The sequence below is a fragment of the Pristiophorus japonicus genome, chromosome 11 (assembly GCF_044704955.1).
Source record: "Pristiophorus japonicus isolate sPriJap1 chromosome 11, sPriJap1.hap1, whole genome shotgun sequence".
In the NCBI taxonomy this organism is placed as follows: domain Eukaryota; kingdom Metazoa; phylum Chordata; class Chondrichthyes; family Pristiophoridae; genus Pristiophorus; species Pristiophorus japonicus.
Genome location: NC_091987.1, coordinates 122,369,479 through 122,393,028, shown reverse-complemented (window position 1 = coordinate 122,393,028; position 23,550 = coordinate 122,369,479). Strand labels below are relative to the sequence as shown.

At 43.7% G+C, this 23,550-nt stretch overlaps 1 protein-coding gene across 2 annotated transcripts in view; it reads right to left on the bottom strand.

Annotated features, from left to right (window-relative positions):
- sh3kbp1 (SH3-domain kinase binding protein 1) overlaps positions 1-23,550 on the bottom strand; it is a 380,309-nt gene that overhangs the window by 76,124 nt on the left and 280,635 nt on the right. For both annotated transcript variants that reach the window (XM_070893971.1, XM_070893970.1), the window contains 2 exons: positions 1,514-1,589; positions 790-884 (listed from right to left, as the gene is read on the bottom strand). In XM_070893971.1, coding sequence (XP_070750072.1) covers positions 790-884; positions 1,514-1,589 — 171 coding nt within the window. The remainder of the gene's footprint in view (positions 1-789; positions 885-1,513; positions 1,590-23,550) is intronic.

Below are 23,550 nucleotides of genomic sequence, written 5' to 3'. Positions count from 1 at the left end.
TTTACAAGCGTAAGAGTTTTAAAACATACAAAACATAGTCAAATAAAATTTTAAAAACCGATTTTAATGTTAAAAACCCTGCCCACTAAAGGTAAGTTTATTTTAAAACATAATTAAAACACTTTTTTAAAAAATCAGAAAAATATAACTTTTTATATAAAACAGTTATTAACTTTAATTTAAATTAATCTTAACACTGTGATGTATTTTTTCTATTTTTTTAAATTTGTGTTTGGGTGATTGGGAGGGTGTTTCTCATTCATAATAATGGGAACTCCTACTTACGGAGTTCCCATTATTATGAATGAGAAAATACCGTACCTGGATTGGCTGCCCAGAGCCATGTGACTCCAGCTCCAGCATACGCACATCCCGACGTGCACGCGCACCGATGCTCAGGGAGAGGAGGGATCGCTGGTGGGCACAGCAGGATAAGGTAGGTGCGCATCTTTTTTACCCTTTTCTGTCGAGCGCCCACAGGAAACAGAGGACCGGGATTTCAGGGCCACTCAAATCAACAAAATCATATCAAACTAGGTAACCATACAAGGTTTGCTTTGGACTGCTAAAAGGTTACATTTTCAGGAAACTCAGTAATTCATTTTTCAATAAATCACTATTGTCTATTGCTTTTATTCAGTAATATACATTGGTGAAGAGGAAAAGGTACATTTCTCCATGGAGCAATTCACTTACCTAACATATTAAAGAAAGGATACAAGGGATACAATTTTATAGGGAAAATATCATATATAAATTGTATGTAAAATAAATAGGTTATCTTCATACCTTATTTATAATAATTACAATCTCTCCTTCTCTGATTGTCAGCTCATCTTCATTCTGTGCTTCATATGGAAATAGCACTTTGCAATATTCCTTACCTTAAACCAAAAGAAGCAGTGAATCATTAAACAATAAGTGTTTTGGTCTGTTGAGGTAAATAACTTTTCAAAATTCCTGTTTTTGTCAGCCGACTCTCAGGTCTGCTCAACAATGATGACCCCAGCTCTGTCTTGGGTGCCGGGCTGCAGGTCCGGTTGCACGCTGTCCTAGTGGCCTAATGAAGGCCATCAGAGGCCTTGCAGAGTGCACAGCGGTCCTCCCCTTTAATTGAAAGGGAAGCGTTGAAGAACGTGTGCTTCCTTCAGTGCCCCAGTATCGCCCTGGTTACCGCCCCCTAAGGAAGTGGAGCGCCCGAGACTGTACGCCGCTTCCTTTGAGGGGCAGTAAGGGCAATTCGCGGCGGGTGTGGAACTTGTGTGAAGGGCGTTAAAAGTCCCGGCCCCAGAAGGTTACCGCCCCCAATCAGGGCACAGGGCAATTTTGCCCCCAATGTGTTTAAAAATAGAAATTGAGGGAAGTTTATTGAAGTCTTTAGGACTTGCAACAACATTTCAGTACCAAAATGTCAGTACCAAAATATAATATAAAGAGGTCAGAAATATTTTCTTTTGCATTTAATTTTAGGAATAACAAAAAAAAAATCATATAATTTCACTATTACACTTACCCTTAGGCCTGCTCTCTGGTTCAGACTTTATTGGCTCCTGAGAAGACACAGCTGAAGGTAATTTTCTTCCAGAAGGCTAAAATAAATTGTGCAATAAATGACAAGGTTAGCAAAATTTGCACTTCCTGCCTCTAGAGTACCCCTTAACTAGGGCAAGTGAATAGGTACAGTATGATAGCCAAAGATAAATCCTATGTGTAGAATTATTTCATAGTCTTACAGCACAGAAGGAGATCACTCGGCCCATCGTGCCTGTGCCAGATCTTCGAAAGAGCTATCCAATTAGTCCCGCTCTTCTCGCTCGTTCCCCATTGTCTTGCAAATTTCTCCTTTTATAAGAACATAAGAATTGGAGCAGGAGTAGGCCATATGGCCCCTCAAGCCTGGGCCGCCACTCAATAAGATCATGAATGATCTTAGATCTCATCTCCACTTTCTTGTACGATCTCCATATCCCTTGATTCCCCATGAGTCCAAAAATCTATCTATCTCTCAGCCTTGAATATATTCAACGACTCAGCACCCACAGCATTTTGTGGTGGAGAATTCCAAAGATTCACAACCCTCAGTGAAGAAATTCCTCCTCATCTCAGTCTTAAATTGATGACTCCTTATCCTGAGACTATGCCCCCTAGTTCTAGATTCTCTAGCCATGGGAAACAACATGTCAGTCCACCTCAGAATCTTAAATGTTTCAATTCCCCTTTCGAAGTTACTAGTGAATCTGCTTTCACTTCCCTTTCAGGCAGTATATTCTATATCATAACTCATTGCGTAAAACAATTCTCTTTATCTCCGAAGTTGTTACCCAAGTGCCCTGATTTTGCATGATAAATTCCAGGGCCAGTGAAAAAAAACAGACCTCAGCGGCAGGTTGCCTGTTTATTACATCAGCAAGGGGATGATGCAACACGTATCAGATGTAGAAGGGAGATACAAAATAATTTTTTTTTAAAAAGCAGAGCAGTAACTAAATTTAAAATTACATAACTAGTCCCTTTGACAGATAACAGCTATCTTTTTCAGCTGCATCGGTGGTTTGTACAGCAACAGAGTGCAAGAATACTGGTGTACAGCGAGTACCAAAGGAGAGTTTCGAATTAAAAGTTGGGTGGCAATTACCTCATTTCAAGTTAGACTAGACTACCTAAATATATGTTTAATCCAACTGAAGCATTGGGCAAACAAGAAAAGCTGCACTGGAAAAGAAGTAGAAGGCAGGTGCAGAATTTGTGAAGGTTTTCATTAAACTTTATTAAAGAAAGAAAGGAAAGATAGATTACGACGGTAAACTTGCGCAAAACATAAAAACGGATAGTAAAAGCTTTTACAGATATATAAAACGGAAAAGAGTGACAAAAGTAAATGTTGGTCCCTTAGAAGATGAGAAGGGGGATTTAATAATGGGAAATGTGGAAATGGCTGAGACCTTAAACAATTATTTTGTTTCGGTCTTCACAGTGGAAGACACAAAAACCATGCCACAAATTACTGGTCACAGGAATGTGGGAATGGAGGACCTTGAGACAATCACTATCACTAAGGGGATAGTGCTGAACAGGCTAATGGGACTCAAGGTAGACAAGTCCTCTGGTCCTGATGAAATGCATCCCCAGGGTATTAAAAGAGATGGTGGAAGTTATAGCAGATGCATTCGTTATAATCTACCAAAATTCTCTGGACTCTGGGGAGGTACCAGCGGATTGGAAAGCAGCTAATGTAACGCCTCTGTTTAAAAAAGGGGGCAGACAAAAGGCAGGTAACTATAGGCCGGTTAGTTTAACATCTGTAGCGGGGAAAATGCTTGAAGCTATCATTAATAGCGGGACATCTAGATAGGAATAGTGCAATCAAGCAGAAGCAGCATGGATTCATGAAGGGGAAATCATGTTTAACTAATTTACTGGAATTCTTTGAGGATATAATGAGCATGGTGGATAGAGGTGTACCGATGGATGTGGTGTATTTAGATTTTCAAAAGGCATTCGATAAGGTGCCAAACAAAAGGTTACTGCAGAAGATAAAGGTACGCGGAGTCAGAGGAAATGTATTAGCATGGATAGAGAATTGGCTGGCGAACAGAAAACAGAGAGTCGGGATAAATGGGTCCTTTTCGGGTTGGAAATCGGTGGTTAGTGGTGTGCCACAGGGATCGGTGCTGGGACCACAACTGTTTACAATATACATAGATGACCTGGAAGAGGGGACAGAGTGTAGTGTAACAAAATTTGCAGATGACACAAAGATTAGTGGGAAAGCTGGTTGTGTAGAGGACACAGAAAGGCTGCAAAGAGATTTAGATAGGTTAAGCGAATGGGCTAAGGTTTGGCAGATGGAATACAATGTCGGAAAGTGTGAGGTCATCCACCTTGGGAAAAAAAAACAGTAAAAGTGAATATTATTTGAATGGGGAGAAATTACAACATGCTGCAGTGCAGAGGGACCTGGAGGTCCTTGTGCATGAATCCCAAAATGTTAGTTTGCAGGTGCAGCAGGTAATCAGGAAGGCGAATGGAATGTTGGCCTTCATTGCGAGAGGGATGGAGTACAAAAGCAGGGAGGTCCTTCTGCAACTGTATAGGGTATTGGTGAGGCCGCACCTGGAGTACTGTGTGCAGTTTTGGTCACCTTACTTAAGGAAGGATATACTAGCTTTGGAGGGCGTACAGAGACGATTCATTAGGCTGATTCCGGAGATGAGGGGTTACGTTATGATGATAGATTGAGTAGACTGGGTCTTTACTCGTTGGAGTTCAGAAGGATGAGGGGTGATCTTATAGAAACATTTAAAATCATGAAAGGGATAGACAAGATAGAGGCAGAGAGGTTGTTTCCACTGGTCGGGGAGACTAGAACTAGGGGGCACAGCCTCAAAATACGGGGGAGCCAATTTAAAACCGAGTTGAGAAGGAATTTCTTCTCCCAGAGGGTTGTGAATCTGTGGAATTCTCTGCCCAAGGAACAATTGAGGCTAGCTCATTGAATGTATTCAAATCACAGAAAGGTAGATTTTTAACCAAAAAGGGAATTAAGGGTTACGGGGAGCGGGCGGGTAAGTGGAGCTGAGTCCACGGCCAGATCAGCCATGATCTTGTTGAATGGCGGAGCAGGCTCGAGGGGCTAGATGGCCTACTCCTGTTCCTAATTCTTATGTTCTTATGTAAACTTGCGTGAGAGAAAATGAGGAAACAGCAAAGGGCTGCCAATTGCAGGGGAGTGCAACCATATGGTTGCCAAATGAAATAAGAGCGAGCAAAACCCCTCACATGATGATAGCTCACAGACTTGCACAAGCCATCTCTGGTAGAGTGGAAGGAGAGAATATCTCATTGCATCCAAAGTGTAAACATCAATGTACATCAGTTACAGTGTACATGTGATGCACGTGGCAGAGAAATATATTTTTTTAAATCAAAGGTTTTTAAAAAAAAACACAATGGGGCCGAAATTGACTATTTTTTAAAGGCCCATTACCACCTCTTAGAGGGGGTAACGGGGCGGTAAGGCCGTACCGACTGGGAGCAGGATCCGTAATTGCCCCCGGGCCGGGGGCAGCAGAAACCGTGCCCCGACTTTCCACCCCGCCCGATGCTCCGACCCCTTGTTATCTGTGTGCCGACCTCTTTCCCGCCCTGCGGGTGAAATTGCCCCACAGGAGCGCGGCCAGCGCTGGTCAGTGCCACTGACAGCTTCCCGAGTCAGAAAGCTGCTAGTGGCTGGGCAGTGCAGCCTCCAACAGGCATCCCAGCACCTCCTCTTGGGTGCCGGGGCGCTGGCCCGGCCAAGCTCTTCCCTGGTGGCCTTTATCTGAAGGGGAGGGGCCCCTACACTGCCTTAAACAGCGCCCCAAAACACTGGGAGACGGTGTCATAGATAAAGAGATGGATTTTCCGGCTCTTCCCCGCCCCTCCCCCTCCCATGTTTGAAAAAGAGCAGGAAGTCAGTTGGAATGATAAAAGCGATTGTGCTCTTCATTCAAACACGGCAACACACTTCCCTGAAAGCTAAAAAAGACAGTTCTGTGCAGCTGTCTTATTATCCTGTCAGACTGCATTATCTCAGATCCAACTGGCAAACAGGATCATGAGACAGCAGCATCAAATACAATTGCTGTGAAACCTGCTGGTTACCAATGATATTAAATAAAATTAATGTTTCTGATTTCTTAAAAAGCAAATCAAGAAGGTAATTTACATAACTGGTGCATAAAATTACATTTCAGCTGGCATTAACCAAGTCTTAATGAAAATTATAGACGGGTAAATGGAGTTGAGGTACAGATCAGCGACGCTGTAATTAAAAGATAGAACAGGCTCGAGGGGTTGAATGGTCAACGACTGTTCACATACCTACACTCTATCGCCAACAGGGAGAATTAAGTGGCTACAACCCCTGCCACCTCTAATCTGACACTCAAGGCAAGAAATGTGTACACGTGTCAATATCATCACATCACCAAAGAAATTAACAGATGAATCTTTGGACACCATCAAAAACAATGAAAGGAACAGTAAGAACGGTCAAGTGTTACACAAACTTGTTGGATAAACAACAGTCAACTCAGCTCCTACTTCGGAAACATTTGTAGGATTTAACAGCCAGAAATTGCAATTTCCAACTGTAACAAACAAATGTTTCTCACAGAATAAAATGGCTATCTTTATTTACAACTAAATTATTTAGTATCAAAGACATTAGGCAAATTCTGTGCAATTGAAATGGAGGGTCCATTTAATTCATTGTATTTTGTGTGCCTAGAGAACACCAAGTAAGTATCAATAACTTGAAGTACATGTAAATTAATAGGAGATAAGAACAGAAAACGCTGGAAATACTCAGCAGGTCAGGCAGCATCTGTGGAGAGAGAAACAAAGTTAATGTTTCAGGTCGATGACCTTTCATCAGAATTTCAGATTTCCAGCATCTGCAGTATCTTGTTTTTAAATTAATAGGAACATGGATTGATGATGAAGTGAGACTGATATGCATCTACGCAGCCTAAAGCAGGATTGTCCAATACATTAGCCACTAGCCACAGATAGCCAAATGTGAGTCCAGATGTGGCTAATTGCATTTCTGATTAGTAAATAAACAATGAGTTATAGACACCGCCGTTAGGCCTGTGATCTCAAAACTTGTATCACATGCATGTGCATGTGAACTTTAACCGTTTTGTGTGTTTGTTGGTAAAATGCTAAACAAAAAGCAGAATGTGAGTGTTTTTTGATCAGCATGAGTGCTTTACTTCCATGGTTACTGAATGGTTGTAGATGTTTGTTAAGTAAATACACATATGCAGAGTACCTGTATTGTGCGAGTGTGTGTAAGGCATTTTCTGCCAAAAGTAATGATGCGCTTAAAATGGTGTCACCATAGCCACTTCTGTGGCTGGTCAGTGATTTCTATTGGACAACACTCATTAAAAGAACTCACTCTTTGTGCTGTCTATGTAATGTGAAACAGTCACTTGCCACACTTGCAGGGACTGCATGTGGGGGTACATAAACTACAGTCAGATTTCTTGTGTAGAAATAGCCTTCAGAAATCTCAGAAAAGAACTAAGAACACAGAAACAGCAGCTTATTTTAAAGCCTTAATTCCCTTGAAGATCAGGCTGTTAATGAATCCTATTAGCAGCCCTACTCTTTTGTCGCGTGACAATAGTACAGAATGTCTTCATATTTTTCGAAGGTTAGACCACAGTATTTGAAGGCAGTCCCATGCAATACTAATGAGAAGGTAAATACATAGTGTAGAATCTTAGCTAGTTTATCATTTCAGTATTTACAGCCCCAGGATTGAAACACTTATTGACAAAACCAGTATATGAATGGTAGCATTGTAGTTATGTTACTGGACTAGTAATCTGGAGATGATCTGGCGACACGAGTTCATATCTTCCCATGGCAGCTAGGGAATTTAAATTCAGTTAATAAATAAATCTGGAATAAAAAGCAAGTATCAATAACTATCGGGTTGTTGTAAAAACCTCTCTGTTTCACTAAAGTCTTTTCAAGAAGGAAATCTGCCGTCCTTACCTGGTCTGGCCTATATGTGACTCCAGATCCATAGCAATGTGGTTGACTCTTAACAACCCTCTGAAATGGCCTAGTAAGCCTCTCAATTAAATGCTGGCCTTGCCAGCGATGGCCACATCTCGTGAATGAATAAAAAAAGGCATCAAAATACGTAATTCAATGCACACCTAGATCACATCTCCTTCACCTCCTTAAATCCAATGTTTATGACCAATAAAGTGTATCCGCCTCCAGCTCTTGACGGACCGCGTTGCGGAATTGGAGCTGAGGGTGGATTCACTCTGGAGCATCCACGATGCTGAGAATGACGTGAGTAGCACGTGTAGCGAGTTGGTCTTACCGCAGGAGAGGGGTCCACAGCCAGCTAGGAAATGGAAGACCAGCAGGAAGAGCAGTGCAAGGAAGGTAGTGCAGGGGTCCCCTGCGGTCATCCCCCTGCAAAACAGATACACTGCTTTGAGTACTGTTGAGGGGGATGACTCACCAGGGGAGGGCAGCAGCAGCCAAGTTCATGGCACCGTGGCTGGCTCTGTTGCACAGGAGGGCAGGAAAAAAAGTGGGAGAGCGATAGTGATAGGGGATTCAATTGTAAGGGGAATAGATAGGCGTTTCTGCGGCCGCAACCGAGACTCCAGGATGGTATGTTGCCTCCCTGGTGCAAGGGTCAAGGATGTCTCGGAGCAGGTGCAGGAAATTCTAAAAAGGGAGGGAAAACAGCCAGTTGTCGTGGTGCACATTGGTACCAACAACATAGGTAAAAAAAGGGATGAGGTCCTACGAGACGAATTTAAGGAGCTAGGAGCTAAATTAAAAAGTAGGACCTCAAAAGTAGTAATCTCGGGATTGCTACCAGTGCCAGGTGCAAGTCAGAGTAGGAGTCGCAGGATAGCGCAGATGAATACATGGCTTGAGCAGTGGTGCAGCAGGGAGGGATTCAAATTCCTGGGGCATTGGAATCGGTTCTGGGGGAGTTGGAACCAGTACAAACCGGACGGTCTGCACCTGGGCAGGACTGAAACCAATGTCCTAGGGGGAGTGTTTGCTAGTGCTGTTGGGGAGGAGTTAAACTAATATGGCAGGGGGATGGGAACCAATGCAGGGAGACAGAGGGAAACAAAATGGAGACAGAAGCAAAGGACAGAAAGGAGATGAGTAAAAGTGGAGGGCAGAGAAACCCATGGCAAAAAACAAAAAGGGCCAATGTACAGCAAAATTCTAAAGGGTCAAAGTGTAATAAAAAGGCAAGCCTGAAAGCTCGGTGCTTCAATGCGAGGAGTATTCGGAACCCAGGCGAGGGCTCTGAGCTAGTTAGAGTGGGTGAGAGCACAGATGAACAGCACCCCAAGAAAGAATGGAAAAGGCAGGAGGCAACAGAGCAGGGTAGCACTGGGGTAAGTGTAAACCACAAGGTGATAGGGAGGGACAATATGTATGAAGATAAAGGGGCTGCAGGAGGGGCCAAAACTAAAAATCATGGTTTAAAAGCTAGTATTAAAACACTCTACCTAAATGCACGCAGCATTCGAAATAAAGTAAATGAGTTGATGGCACAAATCATTACAAATGGGTATGATTATGATTTGGTGGCCATTACAGAAACGTGGTTGCAGGGTGGCCAAGACTGGAAATTAAACATACAGGAGTATCTGACAATTCGGAAGGATAGACAAGAAGAGAAAGGAGTTGGGGTAGCTCTGTTAATAAAGGATAATATCAGGGCAGTTGTGAGAGATGATATTGGCTCTAATGAACAAAATGTTGAATCATTGTGGGTGGAGATTAGAGATAGTAAGGGGAAAAAGTCATTGGTGGGCGTAGTTTATAGGCCCCCAAATAATAACTTCACGGTGGGGCGGACAATAATCAAGGGAATAATAGAGGCATGTGAAAAAGGAATGGCAGTAATCATGGGGGATTTTAACCTACATATCGATTGGTCAAATCAAATCACACGGGGTAGCCTGGAGGAGGAATTCACAGAATGCACATGGGATTGTTTCTTAGAACAGTATGTTACAGAACCTACAAGGGAGCAAGCTATCTTAGATCTGGTCCTGTGTAATGAGACAGGAATAATAAACGATCTCCTAGTAAAAGATCCTCTCGATATGAGTGATCACAGTATGGTTGAATTTGTAATACAGATTGAGGGTGAGGAAGTAGTGTCTCAAACGAGCATACTATGCTTAAACAAAGGGGATGACAGTCGGATGAGGGCAGAGTTAGCTAAAGTAGACTGGGAACATAGACTAAACGGTGGCACAATTGAGGAACAGTGGAAGACTTTTAAGGAGCTCTTTCATAGTGCGCAACAAAAATATATTCCAGTGAAAAAGAAGGGCGGTAAGAGAAGGGATAACCAGCCGTGGATAACCAAGGAAATAAAGGAGAGTATCAAATTAAAAACCAATGAGTATAAGGTGGCCAAGGTTAGTGGGAAACTAGAAGATTGGGAAAATTTTAAACAACAGCAAAGTATGACTAAGAGAGCAATAAAGAAAGGAAAGATAGATTACGAAAGTAAACTTGCGCAAAACATAAAAACAGATAGTAAAAGCTTTTGCCGATATATAAAACGGAAAAGAGTGACTAAAGTAAATGTTGGTCCTTTAGAAGATGAGAAGAGGGATTTAGTAATGTGAAATGTGGAAATGGCTGAGACCTTAAACAATTATTTTGCTTCGGTCTTCACAGTGGAAGACACAAAAACCATGCCACAAATTACTGGTCACGGGAATGTGGGAAGGGAGGACCTTGAGACAATCACTATCACTAGGAAGGTAGTGCTGGACAGGCTAATGGGACTCAAGGTAGACAAGTCCCCTGGTACTGATGAAATGCATCCCAGGGTATTAAAAGAGATGGCGGAAGTTATAGCAGATGCATTAGTTATAATCTACCAAAATTCTCTGGACTCTGGGGAGGTACCAGTGGATTGGAAAGCAGCTAATGTGACGCCTCTGTTTAAAAAAGGGGGCAGACAAAAGGCAGGTAACTATAGGCCAGTTAGTTTAACATCTGTAGCGGGGAAAATGCTTGAAGCTATCATTAAGGAAGAAATAGCGGGACATCTAGATAGGAATAGTGCAATCAAGCAGACGCAGCATGGATTCATGAAGGGGAAATCAGGTTTAACTAATTTACTGGAATTCTTTGAAGATATAACGAGCATGGTGGATAGTGGTGTACCGATGGATGTGGTGTATTTAGATTTCCAAAAGGCATTCGATAAGGTGCCACACAAAAGGTTACTGCAGAAGATAAAGGTACGCGGAGTCAGCGGAAATGTATTAGCATGGATAGAAAATTGGCTGGCTAACAGAAAGCAGAGAGTTGGGATAAATGGGTCCTTTTCGAGTTGGAAATCGGTGGTTAGTGGTGTGCCACAGGGATCGGTGCTGGGACCACAACTGTTTACAATATACATAGATGACCTGGAAGAGGGGATAGAGTGTATTGTAACAAAATTTGCAGATGACACAAAGATTAGTGGGGAAGCGGGTTGTGTAGAGGACAGAGAGAGGCTGCAAAGAGATTTAGATAGGTTAAGTGAATGGGCTAAGGTTTGGCAGATGGAATACAATATAGGAAAATGTGAGGTCATCCACCTTGGGGAAAAAAAACAGTAAAAGGGAATATTATTTGAATGGGGAGAAATTACAACATGCTGCGGTGCAGAGGGACCTGGGGGTCCTTGTGCATGAATCCCAAAAAGTTAGTTTGCAGGTGCAGCAGGTAATCAGGAAGGTGAATGGAATGTTGGCCTTCATTGCGAGAGGGATGGAGTACAAAAGCAGGGAGGTCCTGCTGCAACTGTACAGGGTATTGGTGAGGCCGCACCTGGAGTACTGCGTGCAGTTTTGGTCACCTTACTTAAGGAAGGATATACTAGCTTTGGAGGGAGTACAGAGACGAGTCACTAGGCTGATTCCAGAGATGAGGGGGTTACCTTATGATGATAGATTGAGTAGACTGGGTCTTTACTCGTTGGAGTTCAGAAGGATGAGGGGTGATCTTATAGAAACATTTAAAATAATGAAAGGGATAGACAAGATAGAGGCAGAGAGGTTGTTTCCACTGCTCGGGGAGACTAGAACTAGGGGGCACAGCCTCAAAATACGGGGGAGCCAATTTAAAACCGAGTTGAGAAGGAATTTCTTATCCCAGAGGGTTGTGAATCTGTGGAATTCTCTGCCCAGAGAAGCAGTTGAGGCGAGCTCATTGAATGTATTCAAATCACAGATAGATAAATTTTTAACCAATAAAGGAATTAAGGAGTATGGGGAACAAGCGGGTAAGTGGAGCTGAGTCCACGGCCAGATCAGCCATGATCTTTTTGAATGGCGGAGCAGGCTCGAGGGGCTAGATGGCCTACTCCTGTTCCTAATTCTTATGTTCTTATGTTATGTTCTTCTGACTAGCTTTTTGGTCACCTTCCTAATATCTGTTCCTCGAGATCAATGTCCACATTTTCCTTATGACACTTTGAAGCATCTTAGGCTGTTTTTTTTCTTTTGTTGAATGTCCTATATAAATGTAATTTATAGATCCAAGAGTTATGTGGCTCTCAGCAGCTATTTTTAGATTCAAGAATATGAGTGGAATTCATCGTAGATGTGGGTTACTACAGCCTTAGTCAGAATACTGTGGGTTCAAGTCCCACTCCAGGGACTTGAGCACAACAAATCTAGGCTGACACTCCGTTGCAGTGCTGAGGGAGTGCTGCAATATCGGAGGTGCCGTGTTTCGGATGAGACGATAATCCGAGGCCGCGTCTGCTCTCTCAAGTGGATGCAAAAGATCCAATGGCACTATTTTGAAGAAGATCAGGGGAGTTATCCCCAGTGTCCTGGCCAATATTTATCCCTCAATCAACATAACAAAAGAAAACAGATTATCTGGTCATTGTCACATTGCTGCTTGTGGGAGCTTGCTTGTGCGCAAATTGGCTGCCACATTTCCTTCAACAGTTACTACACTTCAAAAGTACTTAATTCACTGTAAAGCGCTTTGAGACGTCCGGTGGTCAAGAAAGGCACAATATAAATCCAAGTCTTTCTTCAAGTCTTTCTTTAAGCATCAATACAAACAGGACAAGATTCTTGTATTTGATACATTCCTGTCTGACATTTCAACAAACTTCTTATAATAAAACACCACACAAATTTGTTAATCATTAAGGATACAATATTTCACAACGAGGACAATTTATCAAGAATTACCTAATCATATTAATTAAAGAACTTGTATTTATATAGTGCCCATCAACCGCAAGATGGCCCAAGGCACTTTACAGCCCATGAATTAATTTTGAAATGGAGTCACTACTGTAATGTACAGAAACACAGCTTCCAAATTGTGCACAGCTAGCTCGCACAAACAGCAAGGAGATAAATGATTGGATCATCTGTGATGTTGGCTGAGGAATAAATATTGGCCATAACACCGGGAGAACTCCCCAGCTCTTCTTCAAATAATGTTGTGGGATCTTTTATATCCACCTGAGAGGATATAGTTTAAGTTTAACGTCTTTAAAAGGCGGCATCTCTGACAATGCAGCATTTCCTCAGTACTGCACTGAAATGTCAGCCTGGATTGTGTGCTCAGGTCTCTGGGGCCCAGGTTTCGGGTGGAATTGCTCCTATTTTTTTGGAGCAACTAATTTAGTTTGGAGTATCTTAGAAATCACAATTCTCGGCACTTAGTTTGCTCCAGTTCTAATGAGTTAGTTTAGGTTTGTTTTAGTTCAGGTAATTTTTTTCAAAAATTGGTGCGCCCAGCCACTTAGGCCTGTTTTGCAAGTTTTGGCAGCGAAAACTTACTCCAAACTAACTTAGAATGGAGTAAGTGTCCATTTTTGTAAGTTCTGAAAAACCTTACCTAGAGTTAAGCTCAGTGCAGGCACAGCCAGAGACAGGGGGGGGCGGGTTGGGAAGTATTAAACACAAAGGACTGAAGCATTAAACAAGTCACTTAAAATGGCCTAAAACCTCTTTCGATGATATCTGCCTTATATCTGCTGAATGAGGACAGTTGTTTATCTTTTTATAAATAAACAAGTGTAAGTTCCCAGCTGAGGCAGGCACATCAACACCTAATTATGGCTAATTTGATCCTTTGGAAATCATCATACCCCATTAGTCCAACCTATTACTTGAATGACTCACCTCAGACTAGATTATCTCGCATTTGTAAAAACTAACTGTTTGGCCATGTGCCTCTGTCAGGGACTGACCGTTAGAATAACGTGTTGTAACCCACCCGAATCCACCTCGGTCTCCTGCACCCCCAACAGCACTCTTTCCCCCACCCCCAACCTCCCAACCCTTCGCTCCGTGTCCCTCCTCACTCCTACACCCCCAACAGCACCCTCCTGATATTCACCACTCCGCAGTATTCGGCTGCAACTAGGTCCCAGCGTTTCTTGATTTCTTTGGGTGCCACCTTTGTGCGGCCTCTGTTGCTAGTGTCCAGCTCCTGCCATCTCCCCTCAATGACATTAACTAGTGTCTCCACTTCTTCATGCAAGAAGTTCTTCATTCTCGCTGCACGTTCTTGCATTGCTGTACTGGATTTCCACTCAGTGATTTTTAAAAACACAGTTCTTTCCTTGCATGAACGTGTGCAGCACTCCTTTGCACTCCAAGAATCACTTAAGACTTTTCACTCCTTCCCTTCTTGCACTCAAAAAAAAATCACAGTTTGCTTTAACATAGTGCCACGTTCTCTCTTTAAATGACCTTGCTTGCACCTATGCAGCGCCTTTGCAGCACTCCTTTGCATTCCAAGAATCAGTAAAATACTTTTCACTCCTTTTCCTACCTGCAACCAAAAGTCCCAGCTCACTTTAAATGACTGCTTGCCACGTTCTCCCTTTAAATAGCCGATTGCCAAGGTCGAGGACCCATTGCGCACGTGCGCACGCTGTAACATGCATGCGCAAGGGTGCCAACTGTGAAAAACACGCAGGGCCCTAGCCCCACCCCCCTGCTGGCTGGGGTCGACTTGCTCCACCCCAGGGAGACTCCGCTGCGCCACGCCACGCCCCAGGACGACCGGAGAATTCCCCGGTAAGATTTCAGAGCACTTTTTTTCTCAGATAGGTTACGTAAGCCATGGAGGTGCGCCGTTTTCTGCAGCATCGGAAACTTGGGCCCCTGGAGTGCAGCATGACCTTCTGGTTCAGAGGCGAGAGTGCTGCCACTGAGCCAAGGCTGACACAAAACAACTTAAATTTGGGTATTATCTTTAGTGAAAAGGAACTCTGTATAACTGCAATGGTCTTTTAGTCCAACACTTGCCCCCCAGTCACTTGAGCAACTGGACCATCGATTTGAGATAATTTACTATTTATTTATTGAGAGCAGGGGATAAAGTGATGATTAGTAGGAACAGTAACAAGTACTTGAATATCAAAACAAGTTTTTGTTTGGTTTGAATAACCTATCTAATTCAAAAGTTTAGATTCACAAATATGAATTATGCATGGCAGAAGTTTACAAAATTAACTACAGGTATTGTAAATTCCTTAAAAGGCCAATTACTGACTGACTGAGAAAAGGAATTCCACTCATATGTTCTTACAGAACAGAACCACAATATTTACAGCATTTCCAAGACTGGAGGAAGTGAAACATGTCACTTCAGTACTAAATCGCTGCCTTTGGTAACCATGGAGGGGGAGGGAGGCAGCAAGAAGAGAGGAGTACTGGCAATATGGCTAGACATAAAACTGCAGTTAACAACTAGTATAGTGACTTTTTTCTGCAGTGTTCCTTCAAATCATCCAGCAAAGTACCCGGCGGAAAATAAATTATTTCATTTTGCATTTAAAACATTACATTTGGGTTGGAGCATGCTCCAAGGCCAAGACAGTCAAGATGTCATTAGAAGCCACAACAGCAAAGAATGAGAAATTAGTGCAAGTCATTAGCACTCTAACTTGCTGCAACTTCTAACTTGTACCAGACCCAAAGTGTGCTAGAATATCTCTATCAATTTGGCACCTACATTTGCTTTTGTCTTGTAAAGCTTGGTACTTGACAAAGTGTGGCATTGTCTATCATGGTTATATTTAGTTTTGAAATTAGCACTTTAAAATCAAGATAGGACGGAGGGAAAATTACACTCGCTTTTATGATGAATATTTAGAAGGCATATTATATCATGTGACAGTATAGGACGTTCTTACTGCAATTCCACAAAATTCTACAACTACCATATTTTATATTTTAATTCTGTGTTGTATTGAATAGTTGCTTATAATGACAAATTCAACATCCCTACGGGTTAAATGTAGTTCAAATTAATGATTCATTGATAATTTTTACAAATGAATTAAAAGAAAAGTGGAAGCCATCTGCTCTAAAATGTCAGACTTGTTGCAGCAGTATAATCCAAAACGCATTGTGCTGTATGCCCCAGGAGAATGCAATATAAATGTAACATCCTAGATTTTCATCTTTAATGATGGATTAATATTTAGCACTCCTCCTTCAGCACTGTGCAGCAGATTGCTCAACTGCTGACACTATGCATGAGTTATAGAACACTTTTAGAAAAGTTCTTACAATGCAGTACAGCTTTGGTTTCTTAAATTTAAGGTGGATATACTCTGAAATTCTGCTCAAAGATAATGTCAAAGTTCAACCAAAACCCGCTTGCTTCCACATACATAACGTTGCCTTTCTCCACCCCACCAGCTGCTGAAACCCTCAAAAATATAACTTTATCATCTGCTAACGCTAACTCCATCCCTCTCTCCAACTTGTGATGGAGGCTGAACCTTACAGTTCGCAAACTTGATGTCATATTTGATCACATATCCGCAGCAAAACTAAGACCACCTATTTCCACCTCCATAACATCGCCCATCTATGCCCTTGCCTCAGCTCATTCGTTGCTGAAACCCTCATCCATGCCGTTTTACCTCTAGACTTGACTATTCTAATGCACTCCTGGTTGGCCTTCCGTATTCTACCCTACGTAAACTTGATTAAAGGGTAAGATGGTAGATAAGCAGTGGCAGACATTTAAGGAGATATATTCCAGTGAGAAAGACTCTAAGAGAAGGATGAACCATCCGTGGCTAACTAAGGAAGTTAAGGATGGTATCAAATTGAAAACAAAGATATACAATAGTGTGACGATTAGTGGTAGGCCAGAGGATTGGGAAATTTTTAGAAACCAGCAAAGGACGAATACAAAAATAATAGAGAGAAGATAGCTTATGAGAGTAAACTAGCAAGAAATATAAAAACAGACAGTAAGAGCTTCTACAGGTATATAAACAGGAAGAGAGTAGCTAAAGTAAACGTTGGTCCCTTAGAGAACGAGACTGGGGAATTAATAATGGGAAATAGGGAAATGGCAGAGACTTAACAAATATTTTGTATTGTTCTTTATGGTAGAAGACACTAAAAGCATCCCAATATTAATAGATAATCAAGGGGCTATAGAGAGGGAGGAAAACAATCACCATCACGAGAGAAAAAGTACTAGGCAAACTAATGGGACTAAAGGTGGACAAGTCCCCGGGATCTGATGGTCTGCGTCTTAAAAGAAGTGGCTGTAGAGATACTGGATGCATTGGTTGTAATCTACCAAAATTCCCTGGATTCTCGAGAGGTTCAAGTGGATTGGAAAACCGCAAATGTAACGCCCCTATTGGAGAAAGGAGGGAGACAGAAAGCAGGAAATTATAGGCCAGTTAACCTAACATCTGTCATTGGGAAAATGCTGGAGTCCATTATTAAGGAAGTAGCAGCGGCCTAGAAAAGGCTCAGCAGTCCGGGGAGAGTCGAGAGAGGCGGGAGTCGAGAGAGGCAGCGGCCTATAAAAGGCTCAGCAGTCCGGGGAGAGTCGAGAGAGGCGGGAGTCGAGAGAGGCAGCGGCCTATAAAAGGCTCAGCAGTCCGGGGAGCGTCGAGAGAGGCGGGAGTCGAGAGAGGCAGCGGCCTATAAAAGGCTCAGCAGTCCGGGGAGCGTCGAGAGAGGCGGGAGTTGAGAGAGGCAGCGGCCTAGAAAAGGCTCAGCAGTCCGGGGAGAGTCGAGAGAGGCGGGAGTCGAGAGAGGCAGCGGCCTATAAAAGGCTCAGCAGTCCGGGAAGCGTCGAGAGAGGTGGGAGTCGAGAGAGGCAGCGGCCTATAAAAGGCTCAGCAGTGCGGGGAGCGTCGAGAGAGGCGGGAGTCGAGAGAGGCAGCGGCCTATAAAAGGCTCAGCAGTGCGGGGAGCGTCGAGAGAGGCGGGAGTCGAGAGAGGCAGCGGCCTATAAAAGGCTCAGCAGTCCGGGGAGCGTCGAGAGAGGCGGGAGTCGAGAGAGGCAGCGGCCTATAAAAGGCTCAGCAGTCCGGGGAGCGTCGAGAGAGGCGGGAGTCGAGAGAGGCAGCGGCCTATAAAAGGCTCAGCAGTCCGGGGAGCGTCGAGAGAGGCGGGAGTCGAGAGAGGCGTACTTGTGCAGCTCCAGCTGAGAGAAGTCAAAAAAGAATTAGAAAGAAATCAAAAGGTGACGTCACAGCCAACGTGGTAAGTGATTGACTGCTGATTGGTGAGTAGTTTTTCTTTTTCTTAGTCAGTAACTTTTAACATTGTTGTCGGCAATTTAAGTGTATCTAAGGGTTAAGTCATGGCAGGACAGCTCGGTCACGTGATATGCTCCTCCTGTACCATGTGGGAACTCGGGGACAACACCAGTGTCCCTGACAACTACATGTGCGGGAAGTGTGTCCACCTCCGGCTCATGACGGTCCGCGTTGCGGAGTTGGAGCTGAGGGTGGATTCACTCTGGAGCATCCACGATGCTGAGAATGACGTGAGTATCACGTGTAGCGAGTTGGTCTTACCGCAGGAGAAGGGTCCACAGCCAGCGAGGGAATGGAAGACCAGCAGGAAGAGTAGTGCAAGGAAGGTAGTGCAGGGGTCCCCTGTGGTCATCCCACTGCAAAACAGATACACTGCTTTGAGTGCTGTTGAGGGGGATGACTCATCAGGAGAGGGCAGCAGCAGCCAAGCTCATGGCACCGTGGCTGGCTCTGTTGCACAGGAGGGCAGGAAAAAGAGTGGGCGAGCGATAGTGATAGGGGATTCAATTGTAAGGGGAATAGATAGGCGTTTCTGCGGCCGCAACCGAGACTCCAGGATGGTATGTTGCCTCCCTGGTGCAAGGGTCAAGGATGTCTCGGAGCGGGTGCAGGACATTCTAAAAAGGGAGGGAGAACAGCCAGTTGTCGTGGTGCACGTTGGTACCAATGACATAGGTAAAAAAAGGGATGAGTTCCTACGAAATGAATTTAAGGAGCTAGGAGCTAAATTAAAAAGTAGGACCTCAAAAGTAGTAATCTCGGGATTGCTACCAGTGCCACGTGCTAGTCAGAGTAGGAATCGCAGGATAGCTCAGATGAATACGTGGCTTGAGCAATGGTGCAGCAGGGAGGGATTCAAATTCCTGGGGCATTGGAACCGGTTCTGGGGGAGGTGGGACCAGTACAATCCGGACGGTCTGCACCTGGGCAGAATCGGAACCAATGTCCTCGGGGGAGTGTTTGCTAGTGCTGTTGGGGAGGAGTTAAACTAATATGGCAGGGGGATGGGAACCAATGCAGGGAGATAGAGGGAAACAAAAAGGAGGCAAAAACAAAAGACAGAAAGGAGATGAGGAAAAGTGGAGGGCAGAGAAACCCAAGGCAAAGAACAAAAAGGGCCATTGTACAGCAAAATTCTAAAAGGACAGAGGGTGTTAAAAAAACAAGCCTAAAGGCTTTGTGTCTTAATGCAAGGAGTATCCGCAATAAGGTGGATGAATTAACTGTGCAAATAGATGTTAACAAATATGATGTGATTGGGATTACGGAGACGTGGCTCCAGGATGATCAGGGCTGGGAACTCAATATCCAGGGGTATTCAACATTCAGGAAGGATAGAATAAAAGGAAAAGGAGGTGGGGTAGCATTGCTGGTTAAGGAGGAGATTAAGGCAATAGTTAGGAAGGACATTAGCTTGGATGATGTGGAATCTATATGGGTAGAGCTGCAGAACACCAAAAGGCAAAAAACGTTAGTAGGAGTTGTGTACAGACCTCCAAACAGTAGTAGTGATGTTGGGGAGGGCATCAAACATGAAATTAGGGGTGCGTGCAATAAAAGTGCAGCAGTTATAATGGGTGACTTTAATATGCACATAGATTGGGCTAACCAAACTGGAAGCAATACGGTGGAGGAGGATTTCCTGGAGTGCATAAGGGATGGTTTTTTAGACCAATATGTCGAGGAACCAACTAGGGGGGAGGCCATCTTAGACTGGGTGTTATGTAATGAGAGAGGGTTAATTAGAAATCTCATTGTGCGAGGCCCCTTGGGGAAGAGTGACCATAATATGGTGGAATTCTGCATTGGGATGGAGAATGAAACAGTTAATTCAGAGACCATGGTCCAGAACTTAAAGAAGGCTAACTTTGAAGGTATGAGGCGTGAATTGGCTGGGATGGATTGGCGAATGATACTTAAGGGGTTGACTGTGGATGGGCAATGGCAGACATTTAGAGACCGCATGGATGAACTACAACAATTGTACATTCCTGTCTGGCATAAAAATAAAAAAGGGAAGGTGGCTCAACTGTGGCTATCAAGGGAAATCAGGGATAGTATTAAAGCCAAGGAAGTGGCATACAAATTGGCCAGAAATAGCAGCGAACCTGGGGACTGGGAGAAATTTAGAACTCAGCAGAGGAGGTCAAAGGGTTTGATTAGGGCAAGGAAAACGAAGTATGAGAAGAAGCTTGCAGGGAACATTAAGACGGATTGCAAAAGTTTCTATAGATATGTAAAGAGAAAAAGGTTAGTAAAGACAAACGTAAGTCCCCTGCAGTCAGAATCAGGGGAAGTCATAACGGGGAACAAAGAAATGGCGGACCAATTGAACAAGTACTTTGGTTCGGTATTCACGAAGGAGGACACAAACAACCTTCCGGTTATAAAAGGGGTCGGGGGGTCTAGTAAGGAGGAGGAACTGAGGGAAATCCTTATTAGCCGGGAAATTGTGTTGGGGAAATTGATGGGATTGAAGGCCGATAAATCCCCAGGGCCTGATGGACTGCATCCCAGAGTACTTAAGGAGGTGGCCTTGGAAATAGTGGATGCGTTGACAGTCATTTTCCAACATTCCATTGACTCTGGATCAGTTCCTATGGAGTGGAGGGTAGCCAATGTAACCCCACTTTTTAAAAAAGGAGGGAGAGAGAAAACAGGGAATTATAGACCGGTCAGCCTGACATCGGTAGTGGGTAAAATGATGGAATCAATTATTAAGGATGTCATAGCAGTGCATTTGGAAAGAGGTGACATGATAGGTCCAAGTCAGCATGGATTTGTGAAAGGGAAATCATGCTTGACAAATCTTCTGGAATTTTTTGAGGATGTTTCCAGTAGAGTGGATAAGGGAGAACCAGTTGATGTGGTATATTTGGACTTTCAGAAGGCGTTCGACAAGGTCCCACACAAGAGATTGATGTGCAAAGTTAGAGCACATGGGATTGGGGGTAGTGTACTGATATGGTTTGAGAACTGGTTGTCAGACAGGAAGCAAAGAGTAGGAGTAAATGGGTACTTTTCAGAATGGCAGGCAGTGACTAGTGGGGTACCGCAAGGTTCTGTGCTGGGGCCCCAGCTGTTTACACTGTACACTAATGATTTAGATGAGGGGATTAAATGTAGTATCTCCAAATTTGCGGATGACACTAAGTTGGGTGGCAGTGTGAGCTGCGAGGAGGATGCTGTGAGGCTGCAGAGCGACTTGGATAGGTTAGGTGAGTGGGCAAATGCATGGCAGATGAAGTATAATGTGGATAAATGTGAGGTTATCCACTTTGGTGGTAAAAACAGAGAGACAGACTATTATCTGAATGGTGACAGATTAGGAAAAGGGGAGGTGCAAAGAGACCTGGGTGTCATGGTACATCAGTCATTGAAGGTTGGCATGCAGGTGCAGCAGGCGGTTAAGAAAGCACATGGCATGTTGGCCTTCATAGCAAGGGGATTTGAGTACAGGGGCAGGGAGGTGTTGCTACAGTTGTACAGGGCATTGGTGAGGCCACACCTGGAGTATTGTGTACAGTTTTGGTCTCCTAACCTGAGGAAGGACATTTTTGCTATTGAGGGAGTGCAGCGAAGGTTCACCAGACTGATTCCCGGGATGGCGGGACTGACCTATCAAGAAAGACTGGATCAACTGGGCTTGTATTCACTAGAGTTCAGAAGAATGAGAGGGGACCTCATAGAAACATTTAAAATTCTGACGGGGTTAGACAGGTTGGATGCAGGAAGAATGTTCCCAATGTTGGGGAAGTCCAGAACCAGAGGTCACAGTCTAAGGATAAGGGGTAAGCCATTTAGGACCGAGATGCGGAGGAACTTCTTCACCCAGAGAGTGGTGAACCTGTGGAATTCTCTACCACAGAAAGTTGTTGAGGCCAATTCACTAAATATATTCAAAAAGGAGTTAGATGAGGTCCTTACTACTAGGGGGATCAAGGGGTATGGCGAGAAAGCAGGAATGGGGTACTGAAGTTGAATGTTCAGCTATGAACTCATTGAATGGCGGTGCAGGCTAGAAGGGCCGAATGGCCTACTCCTGCACCTATTTTCTATGTTTCTATAATACAATCAAGCAGAGTCAGCATGGTTTTATGAAATGGAAATCATGTTTGACAAATTTGCTAGAATTCTTTGAGGGTGTAACAAGCAGGGTGGATAAAGGGGAACCAGTTGTTGTTGTGTATTTGGATTTCCAGAAGATATTCAATAAGGTGCCACATAAAAGGTTACTGCACCAGATAAGAACTCATGGGGTTGGGGGTAATATATTAGCATGGATAGAGGATTGGCTAACTAAGAGAAAACAGAGAGTTGGGATAAACAGGTCATTTTCAGGTTGGCAAACTATAAACAGTGGGGTGCCACAGGGATCAGTGCTGGGGCCTCAACTATTTACAATCTATATTAATGACTTGGAGGATTTGCTGATACAAAGATAGGTGGGAAAGCAAGTTGTGAAAAGGATACAAAGAATCTGCAAAGGGATAGTGATAGGTTGAGTGGGCAAAAATTTGGTAGATGGAGTATAATGCAGGAAAAAAAATAAGCAAGTTATTATTTAAATGGAGAGGGACTACAAAATGTTGTGGTACAGAGGGATCTGGTTGTCCTTGTACATGAAATACAAAGTTAGCATTCAGGTACAGCAAGTAATTAGGAAGGCAAATGGAATGTTGGCCTTTATTGCAAGGGGGATGAAGTATAAAAGTAGGGAAGTCCTGCTACACCTGTACAGGGCGTTGGTGAAACCACACCTGGAGTGCTGCATACAGTTTTGATCTCGTTATCTAAGGAGGGATATACTTGCATTGGAGGCAGTTCAGAGAAGGTTCAATAGGTTGATTCCTGAGATGAAGGAGTTGTCTTATGAAGAAAGGTTGAGCAAGTTGGGCCTATACTCATTGGAGTTTTGAAGAATGAAAGGTGATCTTATTGAAACATATAAGATTCTGAGAGGGCTTGACAGGGTAGATGCAGAGAGGATGTTTCCCCTCGTGGGGGTATCTAGAACTAGGAGCCATAGCTTCAGAATAAGGGGACCCTATTTAAAACAGAGATGAGGAGGAATTTCTTCTCCCAGAGGATTGTGAATCTTTGGCATTCTCTACCCCAGAGAGCTGTGAAGGCTGGGTCACTGAATATATTTAAGGTGGAGAGACAGACAGATTTTTGAACGACAGGGGAGTCAAGGGTTATGGAGAGCAGGCAGGAATGTGGAGTTGAGGCCAAGATCAAATCAGTCATGATCATATTGAATGGCGGAGTAGGCTCGAGGGGCCAAATGGCCTACTCCTGCTTTTATTTCTTATGTTCTTATGTAACTTGAGGTGATCCAAAACTGGGCTGCCCATGTCCTAACTCGCACCAATCCCACTCACCCATCAGCCCTATGCTCGCTGACCTACACTGGTACC